The 16,386-nt window shown below is 39.5% G+C and overlaps 2 protein-coding genes across 3 annotated transcripts; one reads left to right on the top strand and one right to left on the bottom strand.

Annotated features, from left to right (window-relative positions):
• The first annotated feature begins 2,268 nt into the window (after positions 1–2,268).
• LOC126590709 (UDP-glycosyltransferase 87A1-like) lies at positions 2,269–5,514 on the top strand. Its single transcript, XM_050256203.1, has 2 exons — positions 2,269–2,951; positions 4,268–5,514. The coding sequence occupies exons 1-2, from the start codon at positions 2,459–2,461 to the stop codon at positions 5,143–5,145; spliced, it is 1,371 nt and encodes a 456-aa protein (XP_050112160.1). The 5' UTR covers positions 2,269–2,458; the 3' UTR covers positions 5,146–5,514.
• A 923-nt stretch (positions 5,515–6,437) lies between these two features.
• Positions 6,438–8,971, bottom strand: LOC126590705 (CBL-interacting serine/threonine-protein kinase 10-like). 2 transcript variants are annotated; one of them, XM_050256199.1, is made up of 2 exons: positions 8,828–8,971; positions 6,438–8,421 (listed from the first exon to the last, which is right to left on the bottom strand). In XM_050256199.1, the coding sequence occupies exon 2, from the start codon at positions 8,013–8,015 to the stop codon at positions 6,612–6,614; it is 1,404 nt and encodes a 467-aa protein (XP_050112156.1). In that variant the 5' UTR covers positions 8,016–8,421; positions 8,828–8,971; the 3' UTR covers positions 6,438–6,611. The 2 variants fall into 2 exon arrangements, with proteins under 2 accessions (XP_050112156.1, XP_050112157.1); XM_050256200.1 differs by having other exon boundaries at positions 6,438–8,341; positions 8,828–8,944.
• Between the last annotated feature and the right edge of the window lie 7,415 nt (positions 8,972–16,386).

The raw sequence follows: 16,386 nt of genomic DNA, 5'->3' as shown, positions 1-16,386 counted from the left end.
GTTAAGAGAAATCGATGCGTCCTGCAAAATGATATCTATATATGCCAAACATTCATTCATTAAACATTGGATGGACACAAAACATCTGAATAGTCCACGAAGGACGTTCACTAGCTTTTGTTTCCTACCTCAGGTTTGTCTCAGGACCACTCGCACCTACGTGGATCCACACATGCACTTGTTCACTTTTAAGTGTTGATACCTGACTCAGTATTTTAATAGTCTAATACTTTTTGAACATGAATCACACATTTAAAAGACTACATATTCAATTGAGATTTTGGAAAGATTTTAAAAGAGTTTGAAAAGTTTCGCAATATATATAAATGATCTTTCTTAGACCACATCTAACCCTGGGCTATTTGCCAAATTACCCCATTTATTCCACCCTCCCCCCCCCCCAAAAAAACCCAACCCAAGCCAAATGCCAAACCAAGGCCAAATACCCCCCTAAGAAATAGCCCACAAACGCGTGGACTCACCCAAAGGGAGCCCAATCTCGGCCCGTTCACTTGCGCACTCGCCCCACACGGGCCGTTTGGCTTCAGCGCCTGACAAGGGGGCCCACTGTCAGGGCCACTGTCGGCCACCAACCAGAGCCCAACGACTCTTTTCTACATCCTACGGCTGGGCTTTACGAATCATTGGTTGGTTGATCCAACGGTCCAAATTCAAATTCTGTTTTTAAAAAAAATGTAATTTTAAAATACATTGAATCCAACGGCTGAAATTGAAAATAATCAAATATAACGGTAAAAAAATAATCTAACAGCCCAAATTTAAATCCAACGGCTAAAATAACTAAAATAATTGCAAGATTGAGTGAAACCCATAGCGCTCGCCAAAAAGAAGCGGCCCAAATGCGTTTGCAAATGAAGGAAGAAGGGGATAGGGAGCAAGGTAGGTTTGAAATTAATTTCATGATGGAGGACCTCAACAAATACACTCTAAAAATGAAGAAGTTCTTACGTGGTAAGCAAAATGAAATTTTGCGAAAGTATGCTACAAGGAGTATATCATCTCAACTCTATATCCCAAGTCCACCACCAAGTCAAGATAGTGGATATCATTATTAAGTTTATGTAGTGTATGAATTATCGATTATATTAAGTTTAGGTGGTTTATGTGGTTTATTAATTGTCGTTTGTATTAAGTTTATGTACTTTATTAATTGTCATGTGTATTAAATTTATGGCTTATTAATTATTGTTTATATTAATCTAGATGCCTTCAATAATTATTGTATTTATTATTCCGCACTTTGATGTAGAATAGATGTCTTCAATAATTCAACCTCCATTCAATAATTTATCCAATGTACTACACAAAATACTTTGCACAAGAAGACACTTAAATTTATTACTAGAAAATACCAACATAGTATATTTAAAATTATTACATAAATGCTTAACCAACATCATCAACGTTCATAAATGCTTAACCAACATCATCAACGTTCACCTTCTCGGCGCCATACATGCTCAACCAAATCCTTGGTGAAAGTTGAACGATTGGTGAAAGTTGAAAGTTTGTTGAAAGATTGGTGAAAGTTGAAGGCTTGTTTTGTATGTATTTTGTATGTGTTTCGTGTGTGTCATGTGTTTCACATGTGTTATATGTGTGCTTCATCTCTATCATGTGTTTTGTATGTGTTTCACATGTGTACGTGCTTTACATGTGTTTTGTATGTGTTTCACATGTGTTATGTGTACCTTGTGTGTTTTATGTATTTTGTATTTATACATCTCTATCATGATTTTCATATCCATCATAGTGTTTCATGAGTTTCACGTATCGATTTAGTGATTTTTCAATATTAATCGGAATTTAAATATTTTTAGCTTAAAATGTTCGTAAAATTAATTTACGATAGTCTACATAAATTTTTTTAAAGTTAATTTAAGAAAAAAATTAGCCTAAATTCATTCTTTAATAATCCCGAGCTAAAATTTTAGGTCAGAAGGGTTGGAGTAAAAAAACTGTTTCTGGGATATAAGCTAAAAGCTAAATTTTCCGGACTAAAAAATTTAACTTTTAACCCAAGTGTTGGAGATAGTCTTAGAAAACCGTTCTTAGACTATAAATCTCAATTTGCATTTCACACGTGTATTGTTCTTTCTAAACATAAAAAATTTGTAGCGTCAAATGACAATTGTAGAATACCAATAACAATTTTCCTTTCTTAATATAAACATCATAATTAACAATTTATCATGAAAATGCTACTCGATGCTATAATCGTCTTGGATCCGTCACAAGAGAATCCCTTTACCAAATCAAGCAAGCAAGCCAAATACGGAACCTTGAATATTCAATGGAGTCCCCAACCATACCCATCAAGCAACCCCAACTTAATTTCAGTTCGAACTGCCTTCTTTCTCCTCTGTACCTACCTCTATATAACCACTCTTATAAGTTATAACTACAAAGTTACATCTTCTTCTTCATAAACGCAGGCATGAACTCCACCAGAGACCAGAGAGCCCCTATCTGCCACGTGGTGGCCATGCCGTATCCCGGTCGGGGCCACATCAACCCGATGATGAACCTCTGCAAGCTACTGACTTCACAAAAGCCTGACATCCTCATCACCTTCGTCATCACGGAGGAATGGCTCGGCTTCATCGGTTCCGAAGCCACCCCGGACAACATTCGACTCGCCACGATTCCCAACGTCATCCCGTCGGAGCTGGTCCGCGCCGCCGACATGGATGGCTTCATCGACGCCATCATGACGAAGATGGAGGCCCCGTTCGAGCGGCTCATGGATCGGCTCGAGCCGCCTCCGTGCCTGATCGTGGCCGACACTTTCCTGCCTTGGGCTGTCAGTGCCGGGAACCGGAGGAGTATCCCGGCGGCGTCGTTTTGGCCGATGCCGGCGTCCCTTTTCTCTGTTTTCCAACATTTTGATCTTTTAGCGCAAAATGGGCACTACCCGGTTGAATTGTTAGGTTAGTGTCTCTGTCACATTGACTTCTCTTTTGGGTAACATATCTGATTGTTCTGAAGAATGTTGTTTTTTTTTTTTTTCTTTCTTTCCTTTTTGGTGCTGATTTTTAGTTATTTTAGTTAGCTATACAGCCTATACTAGTATATACGTAATATAAAAATTGTAGCTATATAAATATAGCTAGAAAGTCGAAAGCTTGGATATCTGGCGACATGAAAAGAGAAGTACCATAAGATTAAGAACTGGTTTGGTATTGCTGTGCTTTGAAAAAAAACTGCTGTGAGAATAAGTGGTTGTGCTGTGAGAATAAGCGGCTGTGAAATAAATCAGCAGAGTGTTTGGTAAATTTTTTTGTAAAAGTGCTTTTAGAAAAAAAAGCAGTCTAATAGTGGGTCTTTTCATTAAGGAAGCACTGTAGCTCCATGTGCTTTGAAAAAAAACCAGTTTTCCAAATCTGCAAATAGCAGCTTCAGCTTTTTCCTTTGATTTCAGCTTATTCTCACATCAGCTTCTAAAATAAACCATTTTTTTTCAGTTTACCAAACACCTAAAACCCTCACAGCTTTTTTTCATGGATGCTTTTTTTTAAGCACCTCACTCCTAAACTAGGTCTAAGTAGTAAGTTAACACATATTTTTGGAACCGACTTCTCTGTCCTCCCACTTTCCATATACTCCAATCCCCTCCTATTTTGTGCGGTTACGGTTAAGTCACGTCAACATTTTATATTGATTTTTTTATAAAAATAATAAAGTAAAAAACAATAGTAATATAAAATGTTAACGTGACTTAACCGTGACCGCACAAATAGGAGAAAATAAGAGTGTATGGGAAGTGGAAAGGTAGAGAAGCCAGGTCCTAGTTTTAGCCTTATACATTTTTATGGGTACGTGATCGATATTCCTCCCTAATTTTATGCTTGTGTAAATAAAATAAAAGAATTTCTAGATAGCCTCTCCTAATTTTGGGATCAAAGCTCAATGTATGTTAACAATGCCCTTGTGGTTAAACTTCTTGTCGATATCATCCATATCAAACTTAACAATCTAATTTTGTTCTCTTTTTAAGTTTTACCGGTGTGTCTCATGTGGAATGGTGAAATGATCATTTCAAGAGCTTCAACGTTTTAAAATAATATGTTAACCCATAACTTGCTCAAAATTAGGATGCAAAGTTCGATTTGGACTAGATCGAGCATGCTTAAGTCTTAACAACAAAGTTCATGAGTTTGTAAGAAAGTTTTTCACCGCATGGGTCACAATTTTGTGCCCTCCATGTCGTTTTCTAATTTTTTTTTGCTCTCCTGTGTGTTTATAGAGAGGGGCAATGAACGAGTGGACTACATCCCAGGAGTTTCTTCAACACGACTAGCAGACCTGCCTCATTTCATGAATCGAATATCCCCAAGGATTCTCCACCACATCCACGAAGATTTCTCATGGGTGCCTAAAGCACAGTCTCTCTTATTCCCCTCCATCTATGAGCTTGAACCCCAAGTCATCGACGTTTTAAGATCAATATTCTCACTACCCATTTACACAGTTGGTCCATTAATACCCTACGGCAAATCTAACGATCACCCGAGTGCTGGCATCGACTATCTACGATGGCTAGATTCTCAACCTTGCAGCTCTGTTCTGTACATCTCCATGGGAAGTTTTCTTTCTTTTTCAGGTGCCCAAATGGATGAGATCGCAGTAGGTTTACGCATGAGTGGGGTTCGGTTCATTTGGGTGGCTCGTGGGGAAACGGATAGGTTAAAAGATGCTTGTGGCGACATGGGTTTGGTAGTCCCATGGTGTGAGCAGTTGAGGGTTTTGTGCCATTCTAGTGTTGGTGGGTTTTTGACACATTGTGGTTGGAACTCAGTTAGGGAAGCTGTTTTTGCTGGTGTCCCGTTTCTGACGTTTCCGTTACTTATGGATCAAGGCATGGTTAGTAATATGATTGTGGAGGATTGGAAAGTTGGGTGGAGGTTGAGGAAGGCTGAGGACAGAATGGACCATTTGGTGACAAGAGAGGAGATTGCTGGGCTGGCGCAGAAGTTTATGGATTTGGAGGATGATGAAGCGAGAGAGATGAGGAGAAGGGCCAAAGAACTTAAGCAGATATGTCATGGTGCCATTGACGAAGGCGGATCATCTCAAACGAACATCAGTGCCTTCCTTAGAGACATTTCTCAGAGCTATGCATGAGCATTGAGCACAATGAAACTTCTTGTTACAGGTTCTCAAAAGATGGTGAAAGCTTGTAGTGACTTGTCTGGTGCGTCGATGAAAATACATGGCGTCGGTTCAAGGGGTTGTACTTCAATTGCCAGCCTAACCAACTTAGTGAATAAGGCTTTGTTGTTGTTGTTGTTTGCATCTGTTTTTGCACTTTCGTTTTTATTCAAGGGCCTGCTATTGGGACTCTAAAATACTTAATTGTGTTTCATCTGAGGGTGTTTCCAGTTTGGTTGGGACCCTAGTTTGTACCAAATCTGGGATCAATTTGGTTCCAGATTATATTGATCGACTGGGATCAAATTTATTTGAGGATTAATAAAAATTGGCATTCGGGAACGTTCCAAATTCCAATTTTTTTGAGAACTATGTTCTTATTACGTTTAATGTGAAGTGTTTTTCCAGTTTCAATTTGAATGAGTCTGGCACAACCAAACTGTATAAAAAGCAGTCAGTCAGGCAAGGCTGCTGCAAGCTTTAAAACCCTAGGAGGACTTATTCGTGTACACATAGTTTTGCTGTTACTACTAAAGGGGTGGCTCCAAGACAACAAGGCTCCTCGTTTTGCGAGGGTGGGGGGGGGGGACAGAGAACGTCTATCGTACACACCCTTATGGGCCTTATCCTTGTTTTCCAAAGAGTTGTTTTCACGACTCAAACCATGACCTTTCTGTTACTAATAAAAAAGTGAAATTTATTTCTTTGATTCATCAACGGAGAAAAAGAGAGAAGGGGAGAGGGAGGGGGGGGGGTGCTTCTTGCCCCTCTCAATTTTTAACATTACTAGAAACTTGTTTTCCAGCCAGTACACCAAGCATTATGTTGGTTGTCCTCGCCTCCCGGAACAGATGAAGGTGAGAGTTTGAGCATCCTTAATGCATTAAACTATCTGATGACCTTTTTGAAATGAATATATGGAAGGGGATGAAATGATGATATGAATTCCAGTAGCGTTGTATTGAGCCAACGTGCAGGGTGACAACTGACAACTATGGTTGCGGTGATGATCAGTCACCCGGAAAAAGCTATCTCAGGCCTTGTGGAGCCGGGGTAATACCATTCGTTTGATGAGAAATAAAAAGAAATAGATTTGACGACTCCAGCTCCCCAATGCAGAAGCGGTTTATGCGGCAAGAAAAGCAGAGTAACTGGTGCTTATCCTGCGATTATTGACTTGACTAATTCTCCAAATATCGTCAAATTATAGAACTGGTATCGAAATCCATGAATAGATCATGGTTGCAGAAACATGCAAGCATGTTAAAAACAACAATCGAGATTTCATATTATCATTTGTGATCATGTACGTATAAGAGGAACAAAGTTTATTAAGCCGGTCATGACATTTGCAAGGACAAACATGCAAAGTTGAAAACTTATCAGACTGTAAAATGTACAAACAAAAATATGATACCATGGGAAAGCTGGTAACTTTACTATTGTGGCGGATGCTGAGGCAGTTGATCTTCTTGTGGATGTGGCTGGATTTCTTGTTGTTGTTGTTGCTGCTCCTCCTGCAGCTGTTGCTCTTCCTCACCTTGCCAAACCCAGACTATGTCTCGGAGAGCAGGTCTTATGTCGTCCAACATCTTCTGGAATTCCAAAGTATCCCCACTTGATTTCTTCACCTCGACAAGATGGAAAGTTGGAGTGATTTCAAATATCTCTGTATCTATGGACAAAATCCCCTTTTTACCTTCCTTTAATCCATCCATTTTCAACAATCCGTCATCCTTCTTCTTCACTTTCAGCTTCAGTTGCTTAGCCATTTCTTTTAACTTGGAGATGATGACCATCGCAGGTTGTCTGGAAGTGAATCTTGCTTCTTTGTAAAAAGGATCTTTTTTAAACAAGCCAGACAGATCAAATCCAGCAGAAAGGGAGATAATATCAAAAGCATTCAAGTTCGGAGGTCTTCCTGGTTCTTGCTTTTCCTCAGAAGCCATAATATTCTCACTGGAAGTAGAAGCTTCTGCGCTCGTACGAGCCACATCCTTGTTTCCTATTTCAGATTTCATATTTTTGGAGTATGGCCCCTTTCTGCACCAAGGACTTTCCCTAACTTTGGCTAAGGAAATCCTAGTATTGGGATTTGGATCAAACATCTTGCACAGTAGCCTACGTGCTTCTGGTGAGAAAAAATTTGGGCATTTAAATTCTGCCTTCCCAATCTTCCGGTACATCTCCATCAAATTTGAATCATGAAATGGTAGATAGCCTGCCAATAATACATACAAAACAACCCCACAAGACCAAATATCAGCTTTCACACCATCATAGCCTTTCCTGTTAATAACTTCTGGAGCAACATAGGCAGGAGTACCACAGGTGGTATGGAGTAGCCCATCTTGGTGCTTGCATTCAGCGAGGGCACTTAACCCAAAATCAGAGATCTTCAAATTATCATTCTCATCGAGCAACAAGTTCTCTGGCTTTATATCCCGATGATATACACCCCTACTATGACAGAAATCAAGAGCATTGATTAACTGCGCAAAATATTTCCTTGCAACTTCCTCCTTCAGCTTTCCTTTAGCGACCTTGTTAAACAGCTCACCACCTTTAGCATATTCAATGATAAAGTATATCTTAGTTTTGGTTGCCATGACCTCGTAGAGGTGTATAATATTAGGGTGTCTAACCAGTCTCATAACAGAGATTTCTCGCTTGATCTGATCCATCAGCCCGACCTTCATAATCTTTTCTTTGTCAATAACCTTAATGGCCACACCCTGATTAGTTATCAAGCTCCTTGCATAGTAAACCCTGGCAAATGTGCCTTGACCCAGCAATCTCCCTAGCTCATATCTTTGCATCAGCACATGCGATTTATTCTCCATCCCGATCTAAACCTAATAAACAATAAATACACTACTTCCTCCTGCGTATGATCCACAATCTACAGAGCAGGAGTTTATAATACCACCAGAAGCTCAACCATCTTCACAATGGTCATGCATTAACACAACCGGTGCTGCGTGCATAATAAGAGGCCCAACTTGCTTCTGGGAACCGAGAACAAACCAGCTATGAATTACGGGTTCCCCACCAGCAAGAATCAAGAAGGGCAGTTCGATTATAGACACAACCTCATGGAGTTGTGAGGCAGAGTCCGCACTTAGGCACATCTTCCAGCATTCCCTGGGCTTTTGCTTCCAAGACAACGCTGAAATTATGCAAACAAACCGTAACGCAACGACCTTCTATACAATACCCATAATTTAGCTCAAATTTGTAAAGCAAAACCTGAAAACGCAAAAAAGCACCACGATTAAAACACGAAAAAGCAACAATCTTTGTCATTTCCATGGAAAAAAAACCAACCCTTTGAAACAATTACACATAATACATAAGAAAAAGCTCTAATTTGACAAAAAATTGATAACACACCCTGAATCAAAATTCAAATTTTTATTCATCAAAACAATTAGAAGCCCGCCGAGCAGAGGAACTAGAACAAGGTTATAAAACAACAAACCTTAATGAAAATAACTAGCAGTTAATTCTTCTATAAGCTTTTGATCGGAAAATAATCCGGCTAAGTTCTTGACTGAAAATTCCAACTTCTTCTAGGTGTTTCCATCAATTCTCAAAAGCAGCTAAAGACGATGAAAAATAATATAAAAAACAAATGGAAAATTGGAAATCATACCTTTTTGTTGACGAAGGAGAAGCTCCTGGGGATGGCGATCCCCAAAACCAAAGGCCGAACGAAAAAAGAGAGAGAGAGGAAAGCAGGAAGTGGTGCTCAAATTCAAAATATTAACATTAAAATTTGAGAATTTTTTATCCAGCCGTTCATTTTAACTTTTTATATTTTTCTTAATTTTTTACTTTTCTTTTAATTTTCAACCGCCTAATTATATAAATTACAAAAAATTAATGATAAAAGTTTAACAAAAAATTGTTGCGATAAAAACAAATGTATGGATGACACTATTCTAAAATTTACTTCAAAATTAATTTGTGAGGCTTACGATTTTTATATTAATTTGTGCGGTCTTATGTGTGAGCTCATGCGCAAGAAGTAAATTGAGTAGATTTTCTCAACTGCGCACAATGATTTGGTTCAATCTAGTGACGTCGTAATAACATTCTAGCAACGACAGTCTAAGATGCTACAATGACACTATAACGATACTTTAACATTTCACTGACACTATAACGATACTTTAACATTCCACTGACATTATAACGATTCATCCTGAGTTGTGCATGATCAGCTTTTGACTTAATTTTACTGTTGTTGTTAGAGTCAGATTGTTGTTGTTGCAGTCTCGTTATGACGTCATTAAACACAACATGGTCATGCGCAACCCGTGCACACTACATCCTTGCTTAGGAGTAAGGATGGGCAAATACCCATTGGTTATAGGTAACCGCGGTTACCCACCCATTTAAATTAAACGGTTACGGTTATGGGTAACCGTTTAGATAAATAAACGGTTATGGGTATAACCGTTTATCCGCGAAATTTAAATAGGCGGTTATGGGTATTAGCCACGGTTATAAACGGGTAACCGTTTACCCATTTATTTTATATATGTAAAACTAATACAAACCATGTTCTTGATCCAATAATACTTAGCACCCAAAAAATTAGCAAGGAATTCATCGGTCATTCTCTCAATAACACTACTACAGGAATGATGATTCTCATCATCAAAGAATTGGCCAAATTAATTTAAATTCATTGCGGGTAATCGTGAAATTGACAGAAATGCTATGACAAAAATGTATTCTAAACAATTTTTGTAACCCAATAATACTTAGCAAATATTATATTTACCTCCATTGGTAATAATTAAAAATATCGTTCGTAAACTATTATTTCAATTATTGGAATGATATAAAGATTTAAAAAATTAAAATATGGAAATGTATGATGAATGTACCTATAACGGTGTTTAATTGTCAAAAAAAAATTATGACAATTTTTTTTTAATTTTCAAGTTGTTAAAAAACATGTAGACGGGTGAAAAAAGGGTAATGGTAAAAAAAGAAAAAGATAAACAAGTTAAAAAGGATAAATGGGTAAACGGGTATTAAACGATTACGGTTAAATGAGTATGCGGTTATGAGTATGGTTAACCGTTTATAAATAGTTATGAGTATGAGTATAACCGTTTAGGCAATTACCCAACGGGTAAATGGTTATGCGGGTATGAGCATAAACAGTTATGGGTAAATTAACCGCGGTTACCCGCCTGCATAACCATTGCCCATCCCTACTTAGGAGAGAAAATGTGGCAAGTTGAGCGTGTGCCTAGACACGTTAAGATTTTGTGGGTTATTTGTTATTTTTACTTTTTAATTTGATAAGATTGGTGTTTAATTCTTCCTAATTTTGCTCCGTTAAGTAAAATTTCTAGACCCGACACTAATCGTAAGACAACTCCGACATAATTTGATTTGCCTCGAATTAAAATAGATTGCGCATCAATATCACTATGTATATATCAATTGAATATAAATGGATTGTCATACTCATCCATAACTCGTACTCATTCGACAATCTTATCTTAGGGATTATCATATTAGAATTTGATTTTTAGATCAAATCCTTACTATTATATAATTACATGGAGAAAGAAAGGTTTTAAGGATAATTAAGTGTAGTATTATTAAAGAGAGTTTTAACGAAAAGTCCGCAGTACTGTTCACTTTAATGAAAAACCACATTTTTACACTCAAAAGTCAAAAATGCCATTACACTTGAAAAAAACAAGGGAAGCACTTTGCTCCCTTTAATGAATTTTTTTCAATTCCCGAATTATCCCTATTTTTTAATTTGCAAAGTCTAAAATGCCATTACACTTGAAAAAAACATCAAAATTGACATCACCAATTTTTTATAGGTTTGCACGTTAAAAACCTAGAAGTCTTTTATTTTCATAATATTTTGGTGGCTGGAGAAGTCATCTTGGTCTCCATCTCTTCCTCTCCATCTTCCCCAAATCTCCATCACCTAAAATTCTTGTGGAGGTATGTTTGCTATTTCTTATCTTAAAATTTGTATGTAGTGTGTGAATTTGATTGTTGATATGTTATTTTTATCAAAATTGTTGTGATTTTTGAACTACACGAAAATAATTTTAGGGTTTAGTGATCGTTCATTGATATTCCAATGGTATTTTCTGCATTTTTTTCATGATATTTCTAATTTTCCTGATTCATTCTCTGATGAGCAAATTATATATGTTGCCTATCCAGTTAATTAACTCTAACAGCAACTTATTAAAACGCTCATGATCAAACTAACACAAGTAAAACCATCTCCAGTTTCCTATCATTGATCGAGATGTTTACAGAGGATGCATGTGCTACAGTTTGTTATAATTTTTTTGTTCGATTTCTAGCAACATATATTGTATGCTAATTATATACAAAAAATACTTATGCAAAAATTATTGAGAATTATTAATGAAAGCGATTTTTCATTTGACAACCAAACACTCTATTTAATATCAAAAACGCTTCTATCCAATACAAAAACGCTTAGTTGGTTGCATGCCAAACAACAAACTACTTCCTCATAGAAGCGCTATTGAAAAGTGCTACAAACAAAAAGCGCTAGTGAGTAAAAGCGCTTTATAGAGTAGCACATCCAAACGAGCCCTGAAATACTAATTTGGTTGGTTAGTGAGGCATCCAAGCATGTTAGCAACTAATTAATTTCCCATTTTGTTCAAGCTTATTAGGGTTGTTCGATGCATCAAAAGATTCAAAACTAAATATATTGTCCCTATTTTGTTTCAAAATTCCTGTTGGGTGATCGGGAATGGATCTAATAACTCTTTTTGGGTCGGCAAGTGATTGGGTACGCCAATTTTAGAGGCTGTTAGTGTTACTGAGTTCGATGCTTCTCTATTTCACACTAAGGTCTTAGATATTATTAGCATGGAAAAATATTCAAATAGATTATTGTCTCTTTTTTTCTTCAAAGTTGAAGGACCGTTTCCTATTGTAAGGACAATGATTTGTTGATCTGAGAAGCTTGTTCTTCTGGGGCTTTTACTTTTTCTGATGGCTATGAAATTGTTGACATCGATTTTTGTTCAAAGTTGAGTTTCCAATATTATTTGGCGTTCATTCATCCCCCTCCTCTTTTTGATTTGGAGGATAATCTTCAATAAGCTTCCAATGGAGGAGGTTGATTACTACAACTCTGAATCATTGATCACATATACTTTTTAGCTACGAGTTTGCACAACATGGTTGGCTTTGGTTTTCTTCTCAATTTGGCATTGTTTTTTTAGCTAACTAGCTCTTTTTCGGATCTTTAGCTTTTTTTATGTCGAAGCAATTTTCTCATAGCTCTGAAATGTTTAGATGGCTGCATGGTTTATCTTGCTAATGGCTACGTAGAAAATATGAAATAAAGTGAAGTTTGAAAGCAAAACTCTTTATTTTACATAAACGTCATTATACTTTGATTTGGTTAGGTAGTTTGAAGCTTTCTTTCCCAGTCATATTTGCGGATGGACCTTTTTAACTAAGTAGTAGAGTCGCGATCTTTAAACGTCCTAGTGTCACGGGCCATATGTTAAAAACAAAGAAATCGCCTAAGACATCATATATCTAAGCCCATAAAGCCTTGTCTTCATGGAAGCTTCTGGAACATCCCGGAAAAATCAAGAACATGGCGGAGCGTTCAAGATAATCTAGGGCATTCCGGAACATTCCACACAAGTGTACAAATTTAAGCCTCACCTAGAACAATCTAGATTAGGCAAGATGTATCTAGAACTATGCTAGATATTTTTGGATGAAAGTAGGGAATTCTAGAACCCTCCATTGAGGAGGTGACTTAGGCCTATAAATAGGAGGCAAGGCCATTTGGCCAAGGCATCCAAGAATTGTAAGCAATTGTAAAGTTCTCTTAAGTTTCAATACAAAGCTTCCTTTCTCCCATCTTCTAAGTGATTTTAGCATTCTCCAAGCTATCTTAGCTTTCTCCAAGCTATCTTAGCTTTCTTTGTGATTCGATCCGGGGAAGCGAGGCTTCGAAGGCTTACTTAGCTTGTTCATCGAGGTATTCAAGTCTAAGTGCCGCACGGGCGGAAGGCTTAAAGAGTCATCCCGTGACAGCTGGTATCAGAGCCTAGTTCGCGAATCACTTGAAGGAAAGTAGGATATGGCAAGTGGAGAGATGGTGTCCAAAGTCTCCGAGCTAAGGGAGCGTACTGCCGAGGTCCAAGATGTTGCCAAGAGCAAGCTAAAGTTAAAGGACTTGCAAGCATCGATGGAGACCATGGAAGAGTGACTCGAGAAGGTGGAACGAACCATACTCGAGTTCGATACTCGACTTGATGAGGACGTTGTCGACAAGGAGGAAATCCAAACCATGGTGGACAATGGTAAGGATGAACTGCGTGGCTTGGTGGAAGGGCTACGAGATGAGCTCATTGGCGCTCTCAACACCATGGTAGACAAGATACGGAGGGAAGTCCAGGTTCACCTTGACAACATAGAGGCAAGGTTTGTGGCGCTTCAAGAAGAGATAAAGGACACAAGGGAACTTAAGGGAGATGTGGCGTTTTGTAAAGAAGCGGTCATGAATCAATTCGTGCAAGGGCTAAGGGAAATCAAGGCGTTGGACTCCAAGGTAATCGACTCCTTTAAACCCAAATCCTATAATGGGAAGAGGGAAGCAAATGACCTCGACACATTCGTGTGGAACGTGGAGCGATACTTCAAGTACCTGAAGCTTGAAGATGACGAGACCAAAATCTCAACGGCAACCATGTTCTTAGCTGACAATGCCCTTATGTTGTGGCGTCGCCGGAGCATGGAGATTGAGCAAGGTACGTTCTCCCTCACCACTTGGGATGAATTTAAGAAAGATCTTATGTTGCACTTTTATCCCCAAAATGCCAAGTACGAAACCAAGGAGAAACTAAGGTGGCTCAAGCAAACGGGGAGCGTCAAAGACTATGTCAACGCCTTCGTGAGCTTGTTATTCGAGGTGCCCAACATGTTAGAGGAAGACAAGCTCATGTACTTCATGAGTGGACTGCAAAATTGGGCAAAACTCGAACTACAAAGGAGACACGTGCAAACATTGTCTGATGCCATTGCCGCCGCCGAATCCTTGATTGAGTTTAAATCAAGCCACCAAGGTGATTCCAAGTCCACGGGGAAGAGGGGTAACCATGAGAGAAGTGGGGGAGAACATAAGCCGAAGGACAAGGCCGAGACAAGCAAACCGAAGGAGAAGAAAGCTGATAAGCATGACAAAAGCAAGGGTAAGTCTTGGCAACCCACTTGTTACCTATGCGACGGCCCTCACATGATGCGAGATTGCCCACAAAAGAAGGCCCTTAAGGCCATAACTTTCAAGGACGACAAGGCCGAAGAGAGTAACGATGCAAGGATGAGATGCATCCGTCTACTGAATGCTATCTAAACAACCCTCCCACAACCTAAGGCTCAAGTTGGGGGAGGATCATTGTTCGTCGACGTCAAGACTGGTGACAAGACGATGCGTGTGTTGGTGGACACGGGAGCAACCCACAACTTCATGACGTCGGAGGAAGCCACAAGGCTTGGCCTCCGAGTCACAAAGGAGCCTGGTAGTGTGAAGACGGTAAATTCCGCTGCCACCCCCATTGTTGGAGTTGCGCGCAATGTACAAGTAGACATTGGCACATGGAAGGGAAAGATCGACTTCACCGTAGTCAAGATGGACGACTATGGCGTAGTCATTGGGTTAGAGTTCATGGACAAGGTACGAGCCTTTCCCATTCCCTTCTACAATATTTTCTGTATCCTGGCCGACGGAAGACAACCTTACCTGGTGCCATTGGAAAGGCAAGCCAAGAAGTGTACCCAGCACTTGTCGGCAATTCAATTTGCCAAGTCTTGGAAGAAAGGCGAGGCCACATTTCTTGCAACCCTAATGTTGAATGAAGGGGAGGAGAAGTACGGGCCTTTGCCGAAACAAGTGGAAGCCGTCCTTATGGAGTTTGCGGACATGATGCCTAAGGAATTGCCAAAGAAGTTGCCACCAAGGAGAGAGGTCGACCATGCGATTGAGTTGGAGCTTGGTGCTAAGCTTCCCTCCAAATCACCTTATAGGATGTCGCCACCCGAGTTGGAGGAATTGAGGACGCAATTCAATGAGCTACTTAATGCTGGCTACATCCAACCCTCCAAGTCCTCATATGGTGCACCCGTCTTGTTCCAACGCAAGAAAGAAGGTAGCCTAAGGTTGTGCATCGACTATAGAGCATTGAACAAGATTACCATCAAGAACAAGTACCCACTTCCGTTGATCGCCGACTTATTCGATCAACTTGGTGAAGCAAGGTACTTCACAAAGTTAGATCTTCGATCGGGATACTACCAAGTGAGGATAGCCCCTGGAGACGAATCAAAGACGGCGATGGTGACCATATATGGATCGTTCGAGTATAAAGTCATGCCATTTGGTCTAACCAATGCCCCCGCAACATTCTGCACATTGATGAACAAGGTATTCCATCCTTATCTTGACAAGTTTGTCGTGGTTTACATTGATGATATCGTTGTCTATAGTAAGACATTGGAGGAGCACGTCAAGCACTTGCGCATAGTGTTCAAGACCCTTCGGGAGCATGAACTCTATGTCAACAAGGAGAAATGCTCATTTGCCACAAAAGAAGTAGAATTTCTTGGCCACAAGATAAGGGAGGGGAAACTTATGATGGAAAAAGGCAAGATCAAGGCCATTCAAAAGTGGGAACCGCCGACCAAGGTACCAACACTACTATCCTTTCTGGGGCTAGCCAACTACTATCGGAGATTCATTAAAGGGTATTCAGCCATAGCGGCACCCTTAACAGACCTTCTTAAGAAGAACAAGGCATGAGAATGGACGGACCGGTGTTAAGAGGCCTTTGAGAGGTTGAAGAAGGCCCTAATGGAGGAGCCTGTACTAAGGTTGCCCGACCTTAGCAAGCCATTCGAGTTGCACACTGATGCTTCCGACTTTGCCATAGGAGGAGTGTTGATGTAAGAAGGACATCCGATAACCTATGAAAGTCGCAAGCTAAACAATGCTGAGAAGAGGTACACGACCCATGAAAAGGAGATGACCGTCATCGTCCATTGCCTTAGAGTTTGGAGGCATTACTTGCTTGGTACCCCATTCATCATCAAGACGGACAACGTTGCCACTAGCTACTTTCAAACCCAACAAAAGCTCACGCCTAAGCAAGCAAGGTGGCA

This window comes from Malus sylvestris, chromosome 11, assembly GCF_916048215.2.
Source record: "Malus sylvestris chromosome 11, drMalSylv7.2, whole genome shotgun sequence".
Taxonomy (NCBI): domain Eukaryota; kingdom Viridiplantae; phylum Streptophyta; class Magnoliopsida; order Rosales; family Rosaceae; genus Malus; species Malus sylvestris.
The sequence above is the reverse complement of the archived record's forward strand: the minus strand, read 5'-3'. Positions and strand labels throughout refer to the sequence as shown.